Raw genomic sequence first — 25,381 nt, 5'->3', positions numbered from 1 at the left:
AATTACTCAAATGATGCCTCAGTCTCCTTATCTGTAAAATGGCAATAGTATCTACCCACCTTTGTAAGTAATAATGAGATCCTTGGATGAAAGAGGCTATATAATTGAAAGTATCATAACCAAAATATCATCTGGCACTGAGACAGGGTGACTAGTCCCTGTGAGTGAAGGAGGTCTAGACAGCTTGCATAGAGTTACTGGGGACTCTGAAAGGGGAAACTGAGGCAAGCATGACTGTCATGCCGCAGCCTGTCACAGGAGGACACTCCAGGCAGGGCTGCCTTATGACAGACTCCATAAAAGTCACAGCTAAAAGCCCCTGATTAAAGAACCTTTATGGATGTTGGGGAAAGTCTTTTTCTTTATAAATTGTGTAACATATTGTCCTGAAGGAGTTACCTTCTACATTTTCATGTCAGTGGGAATCAAGGGGCTAAAACTGTGTGGAACCCTTTCAAAGGTCACTTTTCACACCCGAACACTTACATTCCCCATATTGTATGGCACAAAATGACATGTACTTGACTTTCCTTTGCAACCTTATATCAAAACCCTATTCCTTTGCTACTCTGGCCCTTCTAAATTCAATACAGTAACTCTTCACTTAACGTTGTACTTATGTTCCTGAAAAATGCAACTTTAAGTGAAATGATGTTAAGCAAATCCAATTTCCCCATAAGAATGAATGTAAATGGGGGGTTAGGTTCCAGGGAAAATTTTTTTGCCATACAGTACAGTACAGTAGTATAGTTGGGAGGTGCCCCCGCCTTACCCCACAAAGGCACAGCCCACTGGCACTGGAGACAAGGAGGCAGGCAAGGAGGCTGAAGGTGCTGTAGGCTAGGAGAAGCACGTTGCGCAGCAGCAGTGGCGGCAGCTTCCCGTACTCTGCAAGCACCAGAGGTTGGGGGCTCAACCCTCAGCCGACCCATGCCACCCCTTCCCCCAAGCCCTCACCCTTAATCAGTCTCTTCTTCCCCCCTCCTCTCCCTTAACTCCGCACGCTGCGTCCTCGCTCCTCCCCCCTCCCTCACCTTGCCTTCTGCCGTCAGTTGTCAGCTGGCTTGCAGCGTTCAGGAGGCAGGAGGAAGGAGGGGGGGCCTGCGTGCTGAGTCTTCGCTCCTCCCCCCTCCCTCCTGAATGCCGCAAGCCAGCTGATTGCCGTGGGCAGGAGGCGGGGGAAGGAGGGGGAAGGTGCTGATCCACAGGGTCTGCCGGAGGGCGGGAGGCGCTGTGGGGGGACGTAGGGGAACTGATGGGGGGCTGCCAGCTGTGGACAAAGCAGGCAGCCAAACGATGTTATAGTGAAGCATTTCACAACTTTAAATGGAGCATGTTCTGTAATTGAGCAGGGACGTAAGATTGAAACAACGTTAAGCGAGAGGACGTTAAGTGGGGAGCATGTTCTGTAATTGAGCAGGGACGTAAGATTGAAACAACATTAAGCGAGAGGACGTTAAGTGGGGAGTTACTGTATAGGGAAAGAAATCAAGCTGTCTTCCTTTTACTTCATCCATCATAACCAGCAACAAAAAGCCAAATAATGGAAAATGAATCCCGATTCCTGAAGTTGTTACAGATGCTAAATGATGATGTGTGGAGTGAGGATTTTGATAAACTGGGTTGCCCAGGCAAGACTACTCTTTGCTTCTTGGACAACACTTATTTGGCAAGCTGACAATTTTTTAGTCCAGCCTTCCATGCTGGTTTCCAAACACTGTACAATCAGCTTAGAAGAAAAACAGACAGCTAACATTTGTTTTCTACTTACCTTTCTTCAAAGAATTTCTAAGTCTATATCAGTTCAGTGTCTATGAAAAAAGGAAATTATTTTAAAGGAGTAAAATGAACAGAGGTGGGGGATTAATAAATTATGATGAGGAATTGAACCAGCCATTTTGGTTTTTAATCCTTTATAATTCACCTCAGCTCTGGATGTTAGAGTCATGGTTAATAAACTCCTCAAAAGGAAGCAGAGGTATCCTTCTGTTTTACGGTTACATTGATTGTGTTTTAACAAGTGCACTGAGCCAAAATTATGTAGAAATGAAATAATCATTCATTTGCATTGATTTTATCTGATAAAACACAATGAATGATGCAGATTCACCTTGGTATAACTCCACTGAGTTCAATGGAGTTACACCAGGCACAAACTACTCCCGAAATGGTCACTCTACCTTTGGGGAAGGTGGATGTTAAAGACCAAAAAAAGCCTGCAGTTTCTTTCACTTGGTTTTTAAAAATGCAATTTTTTAAACAAAAGGATCAGATGCTGAAAAGAAAATTAGGTCACATATTTGTTAGATGCAATTTTGTCAGTAATTAGAAACATGGGTATCCAAGTGATGGTTGTATTCTATACTGACTTTATATGCATTCAGTGGGGATTTCAGAATAAGCCTATCAGTATCTTCTGCAATCACAACACCAAGGGACTTTATCTATCTAATGAATTTATAGAATGTCAGTCACTGTAGTATTAGATGCTTCCCCCATTGCTAACAGCTATACTGAAAACATCAACAGCACATATCCACATTTGGGTCTGATAGGTCACTTTGGAATTTGAGCACCATATATGGCTTTAATGTAGATTACATATGTTCAATGTTTGCATGGTACTGGATTGCATGGGGGGAGTTTTTTTGGGGGGGGAGGGAGGGAATGAGCATACATACACAATTTTCAAGTACTATAAGCAGAAGCACTAAACTCCTTAGACCAGTTCCTCAGTTTCAGTGGCCAAGGCCCCCAATCCATTTGATTAATTTTGAATTTAATAGGCCCACCCCACATTTTTAAAGGTAAACATGATCTTAAGTGCTTTGTTGAACTGAGACATAAGGTAATATTCTGAACGTATGGATAGATTCTGAAAGTAATTGTGCCAGGCTGAGAATTACATATTTTTATGTAGAAGTGGTCATTATAGAATTGGTAATAATTCCCCCATCACCCCCGCCCACAGAGTAAAACTAAGAGTTCTTGCAAATCCTTACTTGTGTCTAGTTACATAAGTAAGGATTGGCAGGATCTGGCCATAACATCTAACTTGTAGGAGTTTGCAATACTAAATATATGGAACCTTTTAAAATCCTAACAGTGATTTTCCCAGCCAATTTCTAACATCTTGAGAGTTCGTTTACAAACATGAATTTATGATGCGGTGTAGAAGGGAACAATGAAGTGCTGTAAATAACTATGAGCTAGGTCTGAAATATGGATGGAACAATCTACCCCAACAAAGGCCAATTCCACACTGGAATCAGAGCTGTTAGCTACAAACGTGTTTAAATACAGCGTGAACATAGATGATCACCTGAAAGCCAACATAAACTTGATAATCAGCCTCTAAGGGGACACACACTGCAGAGTGTGCCAAAAATCCCCATCATACTTCTCTCATCCCATTGATGCCTGACTATGGCTGTAGCAGCCCTGCCAGGCTGCGAGCAGAGCAGTGCCTTCTCCAGCCGCAAATGGCAGCTTTTATTCCTGCCACCTGCTGGCCAACCAAATGTACACTGCCTGCCTCTTTGCTGTGCAGCAAGAGTGGACGTGACCTCTGCTTCCCACTGCTGAGAGGTCTGATGTGGAGGGCCATGCAAGTGCATAGCAGCAGTAGCTCCTGCTTCATCCTGGCTCTGCATCAAAAGACTCTTTGCAGCCAGGCTGAAGAGATTCTTGGGCCTATCTTACCTACAGCCAAGAACACGCAGCTGGAATTAGCCATGGTGGAGACAGGAATGCAAGCTGGAAAGCAGTTAAGAACTGAAGTAAAGAGCTGCACAAAGGAATCCATTTGCAGTGCACAACAACTTTTATTGCTCTTAGAAAACCTGTGTGCAATGCTGCATATTCTTAAGCACCATCTTCTAGCACATTATTTAACTAACTACATATATACAGACATCTCGTTTAGAGTGCACTCTTGTAACAGTGGGGACTGAGGTAGTTAAAGGAGACATGTAATAGAGGACCTGGGAAAGAGCGAAGGGGGGACAACCTGGAAAGAGAGACAGAAGGGGGAGAGACCTGAAAAGGGGGAGAAAAGGAAGAAATATGGACCATGGGTGGAGTAGAAGGAACAACAGTGGCAGTTTGAGTGGCTTCCTAGCAAAGGAGAAGGAAAAAGTAATGGGTGGATATGAGGGAGGGAAAGGAAAATGGAGGCAAGAGCAGGCCAACAAGAGAGAAGGAAGTTCAGGGAGGAAACCAGATGGGAGGAAAAAGAGAATGTCAGGACAAAAGAGGAAGTGGTAAAAGTGTAAAAGATGAAGGGTAAGAACATTATGGTATGGGGGTCAGAGGAAAACATGTCAAGAGAATGGAGGGTCATGGAAAAGAAGTCCGAAAATATTAAAAGGCAGGGAGGAGAAAATTGGCAAAAAGGAAAGAGAAAAATGGAATAGAGCTAAGAGTAAAAGTGAGAGATGGAGGGAGAATGAAATAAATAAATGAACAGAAAAGTAGCAATGGAAGAAAGCGCAGAAACAGACTTCAAGACTAGTAGTTAGTCCCTGCACCAAAGAAATTGCATCTGTCTTTTTATACTGTGTTTACAGCACCTAGCCCCATTGGTCCTGGTTCATGACTGGAACTCATAGGCACTACAACAGTACAGATATATAATTATTTATACGAGCTCTTCAGGGCAGAGGCCCTATGACTGTATCTTGTACAGTGCCTACCACAATGGTGGAGCATGCAGCAGAGAGTGAGCAGAGTGAACTAGCTTTAGAAGCCCCAAAAATACTCAATGCAGTTTCCAAAACCTCAGCCTGCACAAGATTCACTCACTGTCCTTAATTATTGGGGATATTCTTAACTTGCTTTTATAAATTAAACTCAAGAGTTTATGCAAAAAATATACTTTGAGCATCATCACCAGACAGTGACTTTCAGTGCCCTTTAGAAACGTGGGTCCCAGTATATCCCTCCACTTGCTGCTGTTGAGCTACAGAAGGGGGAAAATGCCAAAATGGGGAGTGGCACCTCAACAGCACTCTCTCCATTCTCCCAACTGCAGGGGAACCCTTTATGGGGGTGGATTGCTTGGGGACAGGGAAGGCAAGGACTCTAGGCCTCCTCCTGATAATTCCTCTCCAAAAATACCCATGGACCAAAACAGAATAAATTACCGTAGACAGACTCTTCCTCAAAGGGCAACTGCTGTCCAAGTTCAGTAGGGAGGCAGGTGATTTTCTGAGAATGTCTGTTCCCTTTGTGGATACCCATTTTTTCTGACAGATGTTCAGGCTCGCAGAGATGAATCACCTGCTGCTTTTTGGAGGGCTGAGAGGGCCAAAAATCAAACTCTGAACTCTTCAAAAAAAAAAAAAAAAAAAAAAAAGAACTAGAAGGCAATGCTACAAGTGCAGGAACATGGGTAAATGGCTACTGTGAGAGCCATAGAAGAGGTATGAATAATACATAAAGCTTCAGCCAGCCAGCTTTGTTATCTGGAGTTTTGCCCCCAGTAATATCCCATTCCTTTACTGTGGACCTTTACATTTTAAAAGTTTAGCAGTGAGATGAGACCATACAGTTAATAAAACCACAAGTAAAACTACCGTAGCTGGGACAGGGGTGAAAAGGGAATGGAGCAGCTGAGAGCATTCCTGGTAAAAACCTCACAAGGCATACTGTACAATTCAGACATATTTGTGCCCTGAAAACATTCTGCAGACACAGCAGCAGACACTTAAGAGTACCAACAATTATTCACATGACTTCTGGCACCCTTTCAGAACACTGGAACCGGAAGTGGTTGTGGTAAACGTATTTTCTGTGCAGTTGTCTTTTCTGACAAAACAGCTTAAATATTTTGACACCAACAATAACCAATTCTTAGGCATTTCCTTTACTGAGAGCTGCAGGTTTCTACAAGTTGAGAATTAATGACAACTTACTTAAAACCTCTGTGCTCTTTTCTGGAAATAATCTCTTACAAAGTTCAAGTCCTACCCATATTCAAACCATATTCTCTCTGTCTCCCTTTGCAATAAGATGCAAAATGGACTCTGCCACAACAAAACAACTGAGCTTGTGGAAATGATTACTTTGAAGATGAAACATTGTGTTGTGTCCGTTAGCACTATTACAGGCAGTCAGTCTGTTAGAACATATTGGGCGATTATAGGGTAGTCTTTTCAGAGAAAGCCATGGGTTTCAAGTTAGCAGTAACCATCTATCAATTCCTGAGATTATGCCATGATTTACTATCACAGCATCATGTATTCTCTGATTTTCTGCCTCCTGTGAAACATTGTGCTTTCCTTTTCTATTGATGTATCAACTATACTAGTTACAAGCAGCTACAGAAAAATCAATAGTGAACTTTCATTACTGTGCACATAAAGTAAAGAGTACCATGCTGTGAGAGCACCTTGCTGTTAAATAGTCACCAACCGCAAGGTACACAATAAATGTGTGTTATTTTGGTCTAAATGAAGGATGTCTGAATTTGAAACATCAAATATCTGGGATTTTTGACGCAACTGGATCCTATGTCAAGTTACGCTAGCTGGTAATTCTTTTACAGGGTAGGTGCCAAGGCAGATTTGTCTTTTCTACACTGGGAACTGTTTGTTTGTTTACCCCAAAAGCTGAACTAGGAAAGTAATATCAAGATGAAATCTTTCACTGCTTTGTTTTGCAATAATTTAATTAAATTCAGCTGGACAGATACAGTGAGGGTTGCTTTAATGTTCACCAGTCCACATTCAGAAAACTTCCTCTGATTAAAGCGAATGGTACAATAACCTCTATGTTAAACACCCAGTCACCACCACCTACTAAAAAAGGTTCACTATAATATTACCAAAGACACAGCAGATACAGAGATGGCATTTGGAATATTTAACATGTTCAGTGGCCTTCTGAAGCACACCTTGGAAGAAAGTAGTATGATTTTTAGATTAAATATGATTTACATGCCTCTGGGAGCACATTAACTTCCAATTAGTGAATGTAAATCAAGAATGCAGAGAAACAAAAGAAAATTTATGAGCTGATAGCCTGGGATATGATCAGGGCCCTTGGATTTCTCCAGCAGTTAAGTATCATTTTCTGCAGCAAGGGTGGGAGAATGCTGCAGCAAATTTTAGCAGTTCCTCTGGCATTTCTAGGATATGATCATGTATAACCAGAGAATCCACTGTTTGCTGCTGAATACCTTTGAATTGAAAGGCTGCATGTTTATATAATATATAACACAAGGGTGCGGGTGTATACTTAAATTATAGCCCACAAAACATATATCCCCCTTGTTTCAGTACTCCGATTTAACAGGAAAGCAATATTTCACGATCATGACCTCACATTTAAAAGTAAGAAACTCAAGCTTCTTTAAAGATTTCTGTGGCTCCAGCCAATGTAACTTTTACAGTTAATTTAGAAAGATTAATGAAAATCTGTAAAAAAAAATGAAAATGAAAATATAAATCCCATTCTTTAAAATAAAATGGGAATGGGAAATGTAACCCTGTCCACAAGTAAACACTGCTGAAACTCATAGCTGGAAAAATTCACATGCTCTGAGGTGCATTGGACACTTACTTTCAAGTAGGACCTGGTCCAACTACCAGTCAATTCAGTAGAAACACTCCCACTGATTTCAGTGGGAGTTGGATTGGGCCCCTACAGGGGAAGCAGTAGGTGACAGTAAGTGGTGCACCTGAGCTCAGCCAAGTGCCCAGCAGAACCCTGTGGAAGAGGAAACAGCAGTGGGAGATGGAACTAGGATTAGAAGTCTTTACAGAGATTTAATAGTGGAGGCAGAAATAAGGGCCTGATCCTATGAGGTGTTGAGCACCCTGAACTCACATTGACTTACTTGAGGGCATTCAGCAACTCACAGGATCAAGCTGTTTATCCACAGCAATGGTTCAAATTTGATTTGAGGTCTGGGATTTACTTAACCTGGCTCACCCATCCCTAATTAGCCCTCATATTTACACCAGAGAAAACTTTTAAAATAAGCTCTGCTACTCCACTGTAGAGGCCTATCTGAATAGATTTGTGACTAGGAAAATGAAGGAGGTGACTGAGAATTAAAGCTCACTTCATGAGAATGTCATGTGTTCAAAACAGAATGGCCACCAAGTATAAAATAAAACAATATTTAGAAAGGAAGGATGGGATTTGTGTTAAGATTCTGAACTGGAACTCAAAAGATCTGAGTTCAAGTCCTGGCTCTGCCACTGACTTCCTGTGTGACCTTAGACAGGTCAGTTTCTCTCTCTGTGCCTCAGTTCCCCGTCGGTAAAATAGGGAGAATAATACTTCCTTTTCCCCCATCCCTGTTGGTCTTGTCTAAACTCTGAGAGCTCAGGGGCAGGGACTGCTTCTTGCTATTTATTTACACAGCATCTAGAACAGTTGGGCTTGATCTTCACTGGGGCCCACAGGCACTACCGGAATACAAATAAATAATACAATTTACGGACATGAATCTACAGTTAAGTTGTGCTATGGAAAGCATCACACTGTGGGGTAAAATTTCAGTGGAGTCTTTACCCAGCCACTATATGTGTGTGTACGAAATTGTAAACATCTGCATATGCAAATTAGCAACTGATACAGAAGACCCAATGTGGGAAATGATTAATACAGATTTTAACATTTGCATGTGTACAGGTGTTAGACTTGTTAAAGTACATATGCAAGCGTTTGTACCTGCAAAGTGCCTGTGCACATGTGGAAGCCACAGGATGAAATCTATCTCTGCAATTTAAGTATCCAAACCACTTCTATTTCCAAGCATAGACAAAAAGTCTTGGTAGAAAAATTGTGTTACCACTTCTCAGACAAGTAACCAGGCTATGTAAAAAGAAAGATGGTTTGAAATATTCTAGTAGTAAATCACATAGTTTAACTGCATTTAATGGTAGTGAAAGGTCAAGGTTTCTGGAAGTGAAGCTTGCTTTTTATCTATGGAACAAGAAGCAGTAGTGTCCAGTCTTGACCCGGCGGGACCACTTTTAGGGGGGGGAAGTGAAAAGTCTCCAAGCCCATTCATTCCTTGGTCTCTCTGCCAAGAGTGCCAACCGCAGTACCTATTATCTGCACAAATACAGATTCTCACACTCAGTCCTGGTAGTGGATTTTGTGATATCCACATCTGCCAGTGCGGAATGGGACTTCCCACCCCTTCATTTTACATAGGCCACCAAACTGGCGTCAGATGACTTTTGATCATCACTAACTTTGGATGGATTTGAACCAGTGGCCTAGATGGGAAGGCCCCATATTTCATTACCAATCTCGAGCCATCTTTATAGTTGTAAAGTCTACATGGTGAACAACGCAGACGCTACCAATAAAGACTATCTCATATGTAATAATAATAAAGCTCAAGTTTTTCATTGATAATATTATTTAAAAATAGTCAAACTTTTTTGTTGTTACACCATACTGCACAGCACATTACTGAACCATAACAATTATACAAACCTTTATTCTCATTATGGTAACTACTTGCCAGATATAGCAAAATAGATATTATGAACAACAAACCCCCCTACTGTTAGCACTGAATGCATGGGAAAGAGTGAGGCTGTCATTCCATTCTTAACACATCTCATTGTACCTATATAATATATATAAAGTAAGAGCTACAATGGCTAATGTACTTTGAGATTTTTTTGGTCAGTTATCCCTGCTGCTCCCTCTGCCACACTATGGATTTACTGTCCGTCATACACAAAATACATTTCCCCAGGCACTTGGATGAATTAATAATTTAAACAATGTCAAAAAATTACTGATAAGAACTTGGCTTTAATGACCTTGTTAGGAAATCACTTTGACAATGGATTTTTCCCCGCCCCCAGAAATAAGACGGTTGGTCCCTGAATTATTTTCTCTCATTTTGGCTCCTGGTTTTGTAATCTTGCCATGTGGAAATGCCAGGGCCTTATCCTCATCCCATTGAAATTGATGGCAAAAGTTCCACTGATTTCAATGGTGTGGCATTGGGACCAGGAAAGTGAATGGTGAACATAGTGAGTGTGTCCACACTGTTTTGTTGCTGCAGTGATGCTCCCAAACAAAGCTGCGGGTGGGTTCCATCCTGCTGAGCACTCTGGTCCAGATTCAGCAAAATGCTTAGCACACACATTAAGTTAAGCACACACTTAACTGTTTTGCTGGGTTGGGACCAGAGTGCTCAACCTCTTGCAGGACTGAGCCCTTTAAGGTAAGAGCTAAAATGTTCAGGTGACTACAAACAAAAGACTAAAGAAGAAATGTCATTTGCTTAATGGAAAAAAAAATTCCACTCGCATTGTAGAATGTGCAAAACTTCAAAAAAGTACAAACGGTCTATGACTGTGTTCCATTAGGAGAGGGCTGTGTGTTACCATACCATACAGAACATGTTGCTATGGTTAGCACTTCAAACTTATACAAACTTACAGCTACCTATCAACCAGACTCCACAGTACACCTATATATTATGTTCTTCATCTGTATTTTTTTGGCTTTGTTTTGTTTTAATTACTAAATTAGGTATCTATTATGTTGGCAGAAAAACATGGCACAATACAGGATCTCTGAGATTAGTAAATCACTAAAACATCTTTACTATAAGCAATATTTTCTCATTTTAAAGAAACGACGTTACAATTCTTGTTCTTGCGGGAACTTGGTTACACTGAAACCAAATGGTGTTGTGTAGCCAAACAAGTTTCACAGAATAATACAAAAGTAAAAGTAGTATGAAGCTCTACTCTTACCTATAGAGCATCATAATATAACTGGCTGGCCTAACATTTTAGCCAAGTTGATAAAAGTTTTAAATGTAATAATTAAATGTAAATACAGTCCTGATCCAAAAACCAGAAGAATGCCTTTAAGCTAATATTTAAAACAAGAACTATTTGACTGAGCTCTCTTGTAAATTTTATCATACCTGAGGCAGTTTTCCTCATTCGATTAGCTGAAAAGCTGAATTTATCCCGAGGCAAACCAAACATCTAGTACAGGCTAAATTCAGCAACTGGAGCTTAAATTTGGCTTAATATATCCCCACTTGGATCTGCCTGTTTAATTCTCTTTCATATGATAACATGGCTTATTCATAGTCTGGACTTGCCACCTGAACAAACTGAACCTCATATCTTATTCTAATAGAATAAGAAAACTTCGCAAAAACACAAAAGTTCCAGAATGAAAATCAAACGCAAACTTAGGTTTTAAAAAAATGGTTTGTAAAGGTCTACAAGATTAGCACAGAGAGGTTTTTCCCTAAGGAACACTGCTTTTTATGATCATGCATTTTTCATAGAGACAGATGGGCTTTATAAAAGGATACAGCCTGCTACTCAAGAGGGTTTCAGTGACAGCTGCACTTCTGTGTTTTAACCACAGTAGAAATTTATATAGGATATATTTTCACAAAATATTTGTACTTCTTCTTTGGTCATATTCATTCCTGGTGTAATTTCACTAACTAAAGTGGAACTACACCTGAAATTAATCTGCCCATTATTCCTCTAATAAACAGTGTTTAATTAGTAAAGGGGAAACATAATATTCCAACTCCCTCCCCCCCGCAAAATGCCTATCTAAAAGACCTCCCGTTTCTTTATTCCAAACATTCAATACCTTCCCATCCAAGGAATGTATATTTCCTCATTCCTCTAGGTTTTATTGTGGTTTGTCATTAACTAAATATAACACCTTATTTACCTTTGTGCTCAGCTTCAAGACTTTTGAAAGTTTGCCCCAACTGCCATTTCCAGGAATTTCATAAATAATTACACTGATTTTAAATATTCATAACCTACAAATTGTAAACATTATATGTTGACAAATCAGGTCCCTATGACTACCGTTAGTTCAGTCAACAACTCTTGAAACAAAGAGGCCCTGAGAAGAAAGTTTTACAAACTATTCTTCAAGAATGAGTTGCACACACAATTTGGTCTCACCTATTCTTATTTTTTTAGCTCTTTCATTCAAACTATGATCCTATTTCCAACTTTTATCAAATGTGGTACTTTACTCCTAATTTACTTAAAGGCAGTTATACACTGAATAGATTAGGACACATTTGGTTACAGAAATGTTTGGAAGCCTGCTGCTAAGGAGAATTATTGGGCCAATGAAATCACTAGCTTGCTTAGAAGTACAAATATTTGCCATATTTGGTAAGCTGAATATTTCTAGCGAATAGTCATACTGTGGACAGGGGCCTTTACTAGGAGTCAAGTAATATGGGTTCTAATCTATGTTTATGCCTACACTTATGGCAACATGTAGAGTACAGACACTGCACACCCAGCTAGCACTATAAATATCAGTGGAGACAGTGAGACACAACTTACACGAGTAGTGTGCCCCACATGCCTGAACCCCCAGTGTACATATCCGACACTGTCCACACAGCTCTCTGCATGCCCAAGTAGAGCCTCCCACGTCTATTTTTAGCAGTGTAGTGTCTTGCTGCCAGACCCTTTTCCCTGCACCTCTGGCAGCCAGGAGGCAGTGAGGAAAGGCTCCGGCCACAGTTCACTGTGGCCAGAGCCTTTCCCCACCACCTCCCTGCTGCCAGATCCTTCCCCCGTTGCCAGAGCCTTTCACTGTAGCACGTAGCTACACACCGCAACAACAAGTATGGACCCCGCCTGCCTTCTTTCCCTGTGGCAGGTAGTGACACGTGTAGTGCCTGTAGTGTACACGCCAAGTGTAGATATAGTCTATTCTCTGCCATAGACTCCCTCTATGACTTTCAGCAGGTCACTTCTGCCCACATTTTCCAAAATATCCTATAATTTTGCGTGTTCAACTTTAGAAACCTATGGGGAGTCTTATTTTTGATAGACCCCAAAATATCATAGTTGCTATTCAACCTTGCATATGGAAAGACACAGTCCCGGTATTCAAGGGTATATAATTTTAAAAGACAAAAATAAATAATGTGGGGAAAGGATGCAAGTTACGAGCATGTGGTCACTGGAATGTATGGCACATGGTTTATTAGTTCCAGGTTTGCTTGTTTTATTCTTTGGTTGGGCAGGTAGGAGAATAATGAAGAAATAAATTGGACAGAAGGAAGGGAGGGAAGAGGTGAAGGCATGAGGAGAAAAGAGAAGAGGAAAGAAAGAGGAGAGAGTGGGAGGTTCAGGCATCTGACTGCTGATAGGCCAAAAAAGTCCAAGTGTAAATGTCAGTGGTGACCTCAAGAGGCTGAGGCTGAAGGGTGCTTCAGCTGCTGCATATGTGGTGAGGAGGCAGAAGGAGAACAAAAGTCTTCAATAGAGCACCCAAGCAGTTTGTGTACATCAACTATACTACTGTATTTGTCCATACATTTTCCCTACAGCTGAGTCCTATGAGAAACAGGGTTCAATATATAATAAATTTAAGAATTTTATATATGGCCCACTGAAGTCGATAGGGATTGGAGCAGGACTTAAATTAATTTCTACTTTGAAAAGTGGCTTGGTAAATATGCTGCTGTGGGGTTTCCTTTTTACTGTGTCTCAATTATTTCAATGATAAATGTCCTCAGTTTAAAAGTAGTAATGGCTTTTGATTTATCTGCCAGCCCTGCAAATTCAACCTGGGATCTGAGAGTCAAGCTGGCTTTATTTCTTTTCATGTATCATCACCAGTAATAAAGATTCTGGAAGTCAAATTAGGCCTAGTGACATCTGTACAAAACTCCTTGTCTTCTGGGGTTACACAAGCAGATGTGATAGGAACTTAGTAAATTGTTGATGCACAAAGAAGGAAGGAACAGAATCCAGCTCACTCTCTCCTAGTCATATTTATCTGCAGAGCTTAAATGGAGTATGAAGCAGTTATAAAATATTTTGGCACAAAAGTAAGTAGATATGATTCTGAACACTTATAGGGAGCATATCTGTTGTGGAAGTGTGGATCATATTATGGTCTTTTAGAATAGCAAGTAACTGTAAAGTATTGTAAATACAGCACAAAACCTATTGCTATAAAATACTGTCAAAATCTACCTGTTTCAAATTTTGCAGTCCAATGTGATTTTGGAAGTCTAAGGCCTGGTCTACACTAACCCCTCAATTCGAACTAAGGTACGCAACTTCAGCTACGTGAATAACGTAGCTGAAGTTCGAAGTACCTTAGTTCGAACTTACCTCGGTCCAGACGCGGCAGGCAGGCTCCCCCGTCGACTTCGCGGTACTCCTCTCGCCAAGCTGGAGTACCGCAGTCGACGGCAAGCACTTCCGGGTTCGACTTATCTCGTCCAGACAAGACGCGATAAGTCGAACCCAGAAGTTCGATTTGCTTGCCGCCGAACTACTGGGTAGTATAGACCTAAGCTAAGAGAAGAGAGTCAAGGAAACATTGGAAAAAATGTAAAAACATTTTAAAAAGGAACCATTTAAGGATTTTCATCTCTAAAGTACTTACTCCACTTTCTTTGACATCTTCTGGAAAAATTCTCCTCTCATATCTTAAAATGTTGAGAATATTAGCATTCTCATTTGTGGAACTAGAGTAGGAGCCGAGAACTCCAAAATCCAGAGAGGAGGGAGTGGAATTATGGGTTCTGTGCATGTGCATGGCCAGTTGGTTCATGTGATACAGACAGGAGTGGCTGGTGAAATGAAGTAATAAAAATTAATTAACATTCTTTGAAAAGTACTTACACAGCTCCTGCACAGTAACCATTTTTCAAAGTTAAATCTCTCATTCCCTTTCATTTTTCTTTTCAAAATTCCCAAACCAGTGAGAGCTCTCTATAGATTAATAGCACACCAAATTTCAGTGTTTCAAGTTTGGAACATGATGGGGGGAAATCTCTCTGAAACCTAAATATTTTCCCCCTCTAAAGGCCAGACCCATTTTTTAGAAAATATGCAAAAGTGTTTTCTTCAGAACCCAAGTGTGCTTATCTTGTATGCAAAGTTTCAGCTTAGAGCACAATTTGATGACAAAGATATGAACCCCTGAAAATTGAAGATTTAGTGGGAATACTGACAGACTTTTACTGTGACTATAGGGCTGCTACTGGCACCACTATAATAATTTTTTTGTCTTCATCTTCAGAAGTAAACTATAGAGAACACAAATTCTATGTTTGACAGAATAGCTATTGCTAGTTCTTGTAAAACATGTAATATATTCCAGAAGACCTAAGGGTGTACTCTCCAATAAGGATGGAAAAAGATGTGTGCCCCACTGTGAGCTCACAGTAAGGCTGTTTCATGTAAAAAGTTGGTAATTAGTCCCTGAGTGAATAAAGTAGATGAGATAAGAGATTGGACTTACTGTAGCAACACAACATACATTTTCTAGTTGCTAGAATTTAAAGGGTGTTTGGGTGGGAGGGGGGGGTCTATTTCTGCTCATTTTATTTTACAAGTTTTTAAATCTTGGAAACTAATTTGTTACATTAAGCTTAAACATGTGTACTTTAAAATCTCACTAAGAGATACAAAGATAGATAAGAGACATATAGACTGCAAAAAAACCTGAATTGGTTGAATAATTTTATAAAAAGTACCAGAGATTTTCTTACTATACATGTCAGGTGAATTTCATCCCAACTGATTTCAATGTGATGACTGGTGCTTTATCCACATAAAACATTAGTGGTTATTAGAATCTGTAGTCAGAAGATAAATATTTTTTATAATTAAATTAAATCTCATTACCCAGAGGTACAACCACAAACTTTGTTAAAAAAACCTACCATAATAGCTAGAATAAAAGAAAATCAAAATTACAGTTAAGTACCACATTATGAATAATCAGCTAAATACACAATCATCAGGAAGCAGCAATGGGCCCAATAGCATAATAATCTTCTTTGTTCTAGCCTGCAAAGCAGAAGAAGACAACAGAAATACCTTACATTTTCTATTTTCCCTTCATTGTTACTCATCCTCGTCAGAGGTGGACCTCTCCCCACCTTGTCTATCTCTTTAAAAGATATTTACATTATTTATTACTGTGACTACTTTTAAGTAAATCCATAAGGGTTCCATGAAAAAAATTATGAAGTAAATACTATATTATATAGCAGTACTGGACATCACAATGAAGCCTATATCATGTGTTCCCATGATATCAGTGCCTCATAATTATCTCCTGTGTTTTTCTACATTTGTTTTGCGCATAATTTGTGAGACCAAGGGGGTTTTCCAAGACTACAGTCAACTGTAATACTTTATTAAGAATACCTCTCTATAGCAAATGCATTAAGAAGTGTATTTTCAACTTGAATATGTGGTATTTTAGCCACAATACTAGCATTGGTGTTTAATGTCATCGTTAATTGAAATTATATATATGGCATTCCCAGAGTGGTTATCACTGTTCTATAATGCTTAAAGCCCAGTGCACAGAGGTGAGAAAATATCACAGAGACAGATTCTGCCCTCACCGCCATGCATCCTCCATTAAATCAAATCGAGCCACTGAACTCACAAAGTGTCGCATAGGCGTAACTAATGTCATAGGTCACAGGTAGCACAAGTGTAACTGAGGGCAGGATGTAGCCCCACTGACTCCAAAATGATACCGGCACATCTGGCAGCAGAATAGGTCTCTCAATAGCACATACTTTGCCTCCATATCTTAAACAAACAACAAGATAAGAAGTATGTGTATTTTCAGACTTTGGTTGTTCTTCATCTCTGCTAAGAACTGAGTGGTTTTGCGACATTACAATTGAAAACACAGTAATATTTAAGAACATAGAACAGATGTCAGGATTAAACTTGTGTTCTTTAAAAATATAATAATAATTTAACCTAAAATAGGGCCTAATCCAAAATCTATGTAAGTCGAAAGATGCCCATCAATTTTAATAGGCTTTGGATCAGGTCCACAGTCTCTGAAAGCAGCCATAGCTCATTTATAAGATGATGTTTGACATACTGATTTTGTAACGTCATTGTTCATTTAATATAGTCTAAACTGCAAACTCCCTATTTATCTGTTTGTCTTTTACTTCACCTGCAGTGTCTGTGGGAATTTCTTACATTGTAGCAGCAAACTGAGATTGTATTTCACATTTGAAAGTAACCCATTTTAAATAATTCTGATAGTTGGTAATGTTAGTATTCTTAACAATCTCCCAGAAACATATTTAAGACAGATTTTTAAACCATTGAAGAATTGCAAAATAACTTGAGAGTGTCATTACTCTTCTAAAATGCAAATAGCAGTGGTAATTTTTTATGCAGAGCAGTACAACCTTTCACATTTAATTCTGTGCACTTTGTTTTCTGTAGACTAGAAAAAATGAAATTATGTCATTTCCCACACAAGATGTTGCAAAGAGCAAAAGTGATTAATTACAGCCACCTGGAGGACATCTAGTTTGCAATTATGAGCATTGAAACAATGTCTTTAAAAACAATGCATGGTATATTTTTATAATATAATGCAAACCTGATTATCCAAAGATCTCTGGGGACACCAGAAAACTTTGGATAACTGAGGGTTTGGATAACTAGGGGAGGTGGCTGATCAGGCTTTGAAGTCTGGTTTCTAGAACCCACAGCCATGGATAGAACCTGCTCCAATTTTAGGGATTTCCCACTGGCTTCCTTGAGGCCAGCCAGCAATTCAGGAGGAGGTTGTGCTCCCAGTTGCTCAGGCCTGCAGCACAATAAAGAGGAGGCAAGTGGATTGCCCAGGGTTGATTAGTGAACTCAGCTCAATGTAGAGGCATAGGCTGTTCCTCTCTTCAGACAGAGAGTGTAAGGGCCAAATACACCTTGGTCACAGGAGGCCTCACACACAATGTCAAACTAGCACTTTGAAGGAGCAAGGTGCAGAGTAACCACGGAGGGAAACTTAATATTTTCAGCAGGAAGAGTGACCAGATGTCCCGATTTTATAAGGACAGTCCCAATTTTTGGGTCTTTTTCTTATATAGGCTCCTATTACCCCTCACCCCCATCCCAATTTTTTACATTTGCTGTCTGGTCACCCTAGCAGCAGGCATACATAGTAGGGATTTGGGGCTATGGGACAAACCACATAGAGAGCTGTGTATGCTACTCTGAGGGGTAGCTGTGTTAGTCTGAATCTGTAAAAAGCAACAGAGGGTCCTGTGGCACCTTTAAGACTAACAGAAGTATTGGAGCATAAGCTTTCGTGGGTGAATGCCCAGTTCATCAGACGCAAGTGTATGCTACTGTAGCCCCAAATCTGCAGTAATGGCCATGCAGAAACTTCAGGGTAGTTCAGACCTTGTTGCCTGGTTGGAATGGGAAAATTCTGTCCTCCAATCACCTCCAAAGTCTTCCTGAACATAGCAGAATTTATTTGGGCTCTGCACAGGAACCAGGCTTTGCTCCATCAGAAGCACTTTCAGGAATAGGTGCCGATGGACCCGATCTCTGGCATGGAACCTGAAAAATTAATTTGGGGTGCAAAGCATACCAGTCACAGATAGCAGGTTCTTTCTCTAGCAACTACATAGATTATTATTTAATAAATGAGATTGGTGAATCACATGAATAGAGTTTTTATTTAATAACCAAACCACCCAAATCATTCATGCAACTGAACAAAAATCAGATGCCTAGAAACAGCCAGTCCCTAGTGTTGTCATAATCAAAATTCTGAAGACATAGGAAACAGATAAAAATAGATATCGTCAGTGGAGTACACCATAATCTGGAAGTGATGGTCCAGTTTATATCAGCTTCTCAGATGCTCACCAAAGATCAGATACACCCCTTCTTTATACCCCTTTCTTTCCTTGCATCTAAACATGACTAGGACCATATTTGACAATGGTTCAGCCCCTACCCGTTTGTTATATTCTTGGAAACCTTGTTTGGTATGCTGGCTATCCATAATTAACTTTCCATGGTTGGCCTCACTGTTAGGTCAACCCCTTGCCCACTACATCAGTGCAGTCAGCTCCATGGATACATGTACCCCAAAATCCAGCAAAAAAGCCACTCTAACTTGTTTTTCACTTCTGTGTGGCTAACTTGCTTGTCACAAGATACAAATCACAAAAAGTCCCCAAAACTGGTGACCCTAGGTGACTTCGTAATGCTAACTCCTGATTTAGTTATGCCATTTTCTTACAGGCCTTGCTAGGTCTCACCTTTTTGCCAAGCCTGTAATTTATACTGTGTGTTCATCTACTTGCATTTCAAGCACTCTTATCCTTACTCTTACCTATTAAAAGCATTAAAACACATTCTAGCATTAAAATAAATTAGGTCAAAGCTTGGGCTTGAATGCCACATGTATCCCAGGCCATTGGTGGGTTTGGGGGGCCAAAACCCATTTTTGCTCCGCATAATGAAAAACTCCATTCACCTCCCTTCAGCAATAAGATTGGAAGGAGACTCCACAGGTCGGAATTCAGCAAGTTCCCTGCCTACTATGCTGGATAAACCTGCACAGGAGAAAATTTGGCCTCTTAAGTTTATGTTAATTAACATTGTGTTTCTTGTTAACATTCATTTATGTCATAATGTTATGCTAACAACCAAGACATGTTCTCACAGCAACTGCACCTTGACCACTGCATAAAGCTGTTAAATTAACAGCATCTGATGCATACATGTAAGCAGGATGATTTTAGTTATCCTGAAATTTTTAATTTCTAGATTTTTGTTTTAGTTTCTAACTATGCTTTCCATTAGTGTTATCTTTTGCATTGAACAGAACTTTAATTTACACTTTTTTGAATAAAAAAAAAGCTCAGCATCTCAAGGACTATAATACTGCAACGTAGACACATCAAAATAAGTATACCACCAAACTACCTTTTATGGAAATAAAACAGATATGAATAGTTCAGTAAACCATCTACTTCAACATTCCTAGAAAGCTTAGAGGTGCTGTATAGTAACTGTAGATAATCATATGTTGTTAGAATGAACAATTTGCCAGTGCCCACCTCACCAGTGTGAATGACAGTTGTCCAATAGCAAAGAAGATCAATGTAATCAAAATTTATAAACCATATTCAGGTTAAAGGGCACTTTTCTTATCTTTTATTCTGTCCAAAGGACATGGGTTTTATTTTATAAAGATCATTAGTCATTGAAATATATATTTTAGAGAGTTTCTAGTAGGTAAGATTATTTTGGCAGTCACTGGAGTGTACCAGATGGTTCATTAGCATAGGCTAGACAAGTCAAAAGCTTTCAGAATCATTTAGAAAATGTCAAACAGAAACAAGAACCCTGTCACTTTTTATTAGAATTAACTACATCATACCCTGGACACAGATTTCACCTTGGGTCAGAAAAATTAATACAGAATTATATGAATTGTTTAATATACTGGGTTAAAGATAGGTCTTCCTCTGGGGACTCATTTGCTGGCAATATATTATGGTCATCTACTTCAGAAATCTTCAACCTTTCCTTTTGTAAGCTATGAAAAGAGTTGACCTTGCTCAAAATCCATTGGTATCTAATTGATTTGAGGTATATGCAAAATTTCAACAAGACAGTCTGCTAGAGTTCTTTTGTGATCATTTTCCCAGGAAAGTTGGGAAATGGATTTACTGAATATTCAGCAGCATGTAAAGTAGGCTTTTGTCAAGAGAAAAAAAAACATCCTTTAAGTAAAACACTGCTTTAGTAAACAGGAATTCAAATGCAATTGAAATGTTACTTTCTTTTTCCCCCATCAGATGTCAAAAACCTTGAGAACTTCCAGCTTGTGGAAGGTGTTCAGGAACAAGTGAATGCTGCTCTGCTGGACTATACAATGTGCAACTATCCACAACAGACAGACAAATTTGGCCAACTTCTCCTGCGGCTACCAGAAATCCGAGCCATCAGTATGCAGGCCGAAGAATACCTCTACTACAAACACCTGAATGGGGATGTGCCATGTAATAACCTTCTCATTGAAATGCTGCATGCAAAGAGAGCATAAATTATACCCATTAGAGCTTCTGCTTTCAAGAAAAAAAAATACTCTGAACTGCTCCAAGCAACGCTAATTAAAAACTTCGTTTTAAGACTTTGCAAAATGGTATAATAATCAAATACTTAATAGTAAATAAGTGATGTATCAGGGTATTTGTATTGCAAACTGTGAAGCAAATGCTACACATCCCCAAAGGAATCTGTATAGGACTTTGTACTGGAATGAAACAAGCTTATAAGTGGATCTATCACCAATGTCAACATGAAAAAAACCGGAACAATTCTTGTATATTTAACTTTTCTGATCGCCACTATGAAGAAATTTAGGAACAAACTGATCTGTGTTATTAAGCTAATATAGTGGAGAAATTGAGTGCACTAAAATCCTTCATTGTACAGCAGGACTTCTAAAACAACTCTAAAGGATGCAAAACTGCACCACCACCATCTTCTATCATCCTTCCAAGGACCCAATTCTTACTTTGCCTGTGATAAATGTTGTGGCACCTATTCAATCTGTAATAAAGGTCTGGAGTAGCCACATACTATATAGTAGCTCCACCAAATCATAAAAGCCTGGTTTTGAATGTCTGTGTCTCAGGCCTGCAAATAGATAATATGAAGAGTCTGTTAATAAGTTAGCTTGACATTCTTAATATGTTCTGAAGTTTGTTTTTTGTGTGTTCATGTAATTAAATCAGGCAGTATCCCTCTTCTACTAATATTACATGGGATGGCTATAAAATATCACAAATAGTTTCTCCAATGCAAATTTGCTAATTCAACCATGTTTCAATTACAGTATCAATGCTCTGGCATTGTCTAAGATTTTCATGCCAAATAAGCTTGCTGAAGTTTTTAAGTCTTTTAGCCATCCTGTTTAAAGTTAGTTTCTTTTAAAAATAAATAAAATCTTCTCAGATTTCAAATGGTAACATTGCTAAATAATGCAAGTCAACATTTTGCATTTAGCTATGCAAAAAAACCACAACAATCAAAATGTATGAGCTGATGAAGTCAAACTGCTTGCTAAGAAGTGATCTTTAAAATTATCAAGAAAAGACAAAAGTAAGTTTTAAACATAATTTAAATAAAACAGTTTTAAAAAAAAAAAGTTAGGTAATTAAAATATTCTGCATGGGTAAAGAAGAGTGATACTGCCATGTCTATGTAGACCAAAGTCTGCTGCAGAACAAATATTGGAGAAGGACAAATAATTACATCTCTAGCCAAATGAAGATATCAGTATTATAACATGTAGTGCCACAGTTATGAAAGTCTTGCCTTATTTCATTATCCTAAAAGGTAACTGGGCAAATGTGGATCAACATACGTTTAAAATAGAGTATTAATACTTTACATTAAAAAGAACCCTAGTGTTTACATTCTTTAGGTCCTGTGGGAAAAAAATCTGTGATAAGATTGCAAAGAAGTGATTCCCTTAGTGTTGCTTTCTGATTGGTAATTATTTTACCAGTACTGAATTACTGTATGTCGTGAGACACTAAAATCAAAAAGGGAATCTCATTTAAACTTTAATTTTTTGAGATTATCGGCTGCACAATCACTTGTAGAAACTGTATAAACTCCTAATCCCTTAATTTTTTTTTCATGAAGATTGCTGGCTTTTGAATAGTTTATTTATATTGTATTTCATAGTTTCCACTGTAGACAATTATGATGCTAATTTATTGGTCCTTGGTTTCATCTTTATATAAGATATAGCCAGAATGAAGAAGCCAAATATATGTGTTTACTGTAGCATGTCTTCAAGTTAGTGGAACATAGTTCAGGGACATACAAGGGTCTTTACAAATTAAAATCATTCACTTGATTAAATGTCTGTAAATCTTCATAATCCTAAATGTAGTTTATTTAAATCTATTGTAAATTATGTGACTTGTAGCTTCTTCTGGTTTATGTGAATGTAACAAGGTGCATTCTTATCTTAAATTCTTTTCCAAACGTACATTGTATACCAAAGACATCAGTTATTTCTGCATTAGTATAAAACAGATTATTTTAATCATCTGTATTAGTCATCTCTAATACTCTGTCCATGTGTAGGGTACAAACCTAGCTAAGCCTAGCGTCAGCAGCACCTAGATTTCTGTCTCACATCATGGAATGTCACTCATGCTGTTTTACAGATCAAATGTAATATGAAAACATTTCACCTGAGTATCATGTATAATCAATAGAGATGGAAGCATCACTTGAAAAAAATACAAAACAACTAAATTTATAGAAAGTAAGATGTGAATGGCATTTGAGGGTGGTAGTGAAGTTGCTGTGGTCACATATGTACAACATGGGTATAATATTTCTTTTTTCTTTTTCAAGTGTTCATATTCTGTAAATTCTTGATTTGTTTTTATGGAAACATTACAGTGAACCTCACTGAATATTAAAGCTTAAAAAATAAACAAAAATGTGTTGCTAACTGTATACACAGCACCATTATCTATATACAGGACAAGAGTACTAATATAAGGATGTAAAAGACAAGCAACAATTTGCATATAATTTAATGGAAACAGTTTCAGATAAACTATAACATATATTAGCAGTATCTGTGGTTCCAAAAATCCTTCCAGATTGCCCAAAATTTTCAAACAAAAATCTCCCTAAGTTAATTGTTAACCACTTTGTAACCAGACATTTACTTATGACTGCCTTATTGATTGCAGGACATATTAGTAAAAGCAGACTGAAATACAAAGGTTTTGGCTTTGCCTGGTTTATTATAGTTCTGTATTTGTAAGCGAACAATCTGTAATGTCTGAATATTTGTATTACAGATGTTCTGCAGCTGCCTTGGATTTGAATCCATGCAACTTTTAGAATGTGCAATTAGTTACTTGTTGAAGTTCTCTTACTGTATCAGTGAAATACCTATTGTCATGTCAGTTCTTGCCAGGAGTTATGCATCACCAATGGATTTTTTTCAGTATTTCAATAAATATTGATATGCCCATCCTGATTACTTAAAAATTGTTTTATGATAATCCCATTACATTGGAAACTAAGTCCCAGTCAAATAAAAGTCAGTTACTCGAGCAGGAGTTAAAAAATACTGAAGATGAGGCCAAAGAAAATGTGATGCAGAAAGGAATAGAAATTTGCATGTATGCAACATTACATTCAGAACCTCAGATATCATGATGAACATGGTGTAGATGCATATGCTGAATGCAATACGCATGACTTGAAAGTGTGGATAAGATAAATCTCCTTTCAAAATAGCATATTTATAGATACATGGTTATATATGTATTTTTAAACAGCATTCTTAGTTTTCTAAATGCAGTTTGATATTCAATGTTACCTACAAAGATAAAAGAGAATCAACTAACAGCATTCAGGACGACAGCAGAGCTCAAACTAACCTCTCAGCAATGTAAACACATGACAGGGTCAGGGGAAACTCCAGAGCTTCCAACACAACTGCCACAGGACTCTGCCAAAGAGACAGATGTTGCTGCTACTAAAAAAATTATTTTGCCTGCCATTTCAAGAAGATGAGGAATAGTGGTACACTATGATGTGTCAATAGAATCCTACTACTGAGATCAAACACACCTCGCCCCAATTCCTTTTCTAGCTTAAAGTGTTTGTTCTCTTAGGCCCTGATCAGGCTCCCACTGAAGCCAATGTTAAAACTTTAGCAGTGCAAAATTAGGTCTAGAATTAGTTGTGTACAAATATTTTGCTTAAAAGAAACACAAATTTTAAATTCAATAAAGATATACAAAAATTAAAGATAATATTGTGTGGCTTAGAGGTTGGAGGAACATGTTTTTATTTTGAAGGAGCATAGATTACAAGAAAATTTTGGATCAGCCCACACAGAAGATATGTCAAGTTTAGCAATTTAGCATCACCTAAGAAAAAACTTCCTAATAGCGATATATATATGAGTGATGTATTTAGTATCCACAGTACACACAAACTAGGAGGGGATTTTAGCGTTAACTAAGTTTGACATTGGTTCTGAAGCAAGCTGATGTATGTTTTTATTGCAAACATGCAAAGAGAGAGTTCAATGCAACTCAGTCAACACAGTTCAACACTTAGTGATCTTGACAATTTCCTGACATGCTAAATAACAGTTTTCTTTAACCCTTCACTGGAAGCCTGTAGTTTAGTCTCTAACATAAGCTATATTAACAATATTTTCACTCTCACCAAAGCATTTGCTGTGTGCAAGATTTCCTATGAAAGGTAGTAGCTCATTGTGTAAAGTTATTGTGTAGAAATTATCTGCTAATATCTAAGCTGTCAATAGGTTACTTTAACACTCTTGTAGGTCCAAGAGTGTTAAAGTAACAATGATCATAGCGTGGTTCAGCCAAGTTACAGCAGCATTATTAAGTATTGAGTATACACGGTATTAAGCCAGTCTTATAGAGGTACCCTAGTGATGCTGGAATGATTCAGGTCACCTGTGTGTCCTCTGCGATTTGCATATATGCTGAATAAAAAAATATTTGTAACCCTTCTGCCAGGTGTTGCTGCGG

General features: G+C 38.6%; 1 protein-coding gene across 3 annotated transcripts in view; it reads left to right on the top strand.

Annotated features, from left to right (window-relative positions):
* NR5A2 (nuclear receptor subfamily 5 group A member 2) overlaps positions 1-23,583 on the top strand; it is a 124,576-nt gene extending 100,993 nt beyond the window's left edge. For all 3 annotated transcript variants that reach the window (XM_024102025.3, XM_024102024.3, XM_005304363.4), the window contains one exon: positions 20,621-23,583. In XM_024102025.3, the coding sequence (XP_023957793.1) occupies positions 20,621-20,868 (248 nt within the window). In that variant the 3' untranslated portion in view covers positions 20,869-23,583. The remainder of the gene's footprint in view (positions 1-20,620) is intronic.
* Positions 23,584-25,381: the final 1,798 nt, after the last annotated feature.

The sequence above is a fragment of the Chrysemys picta genome, chromosome 8, assembly GCF_011386835.1.
Source record: "Chrysemys picta bellii isolate R12L10 chromosome 8, ASM1138683v2, whole genome shotgun sequence".
Classification (NCBI taxonomy): Eukaryota; Metazoa; Chordata; order Testudines; family Emydidae; genus Chrysemys; species Chrysemys picta.
Note: the sequence above shows the minus strand (reverse complement) of the source record. Positions and strands in the feature narration are given on the sequence as shown.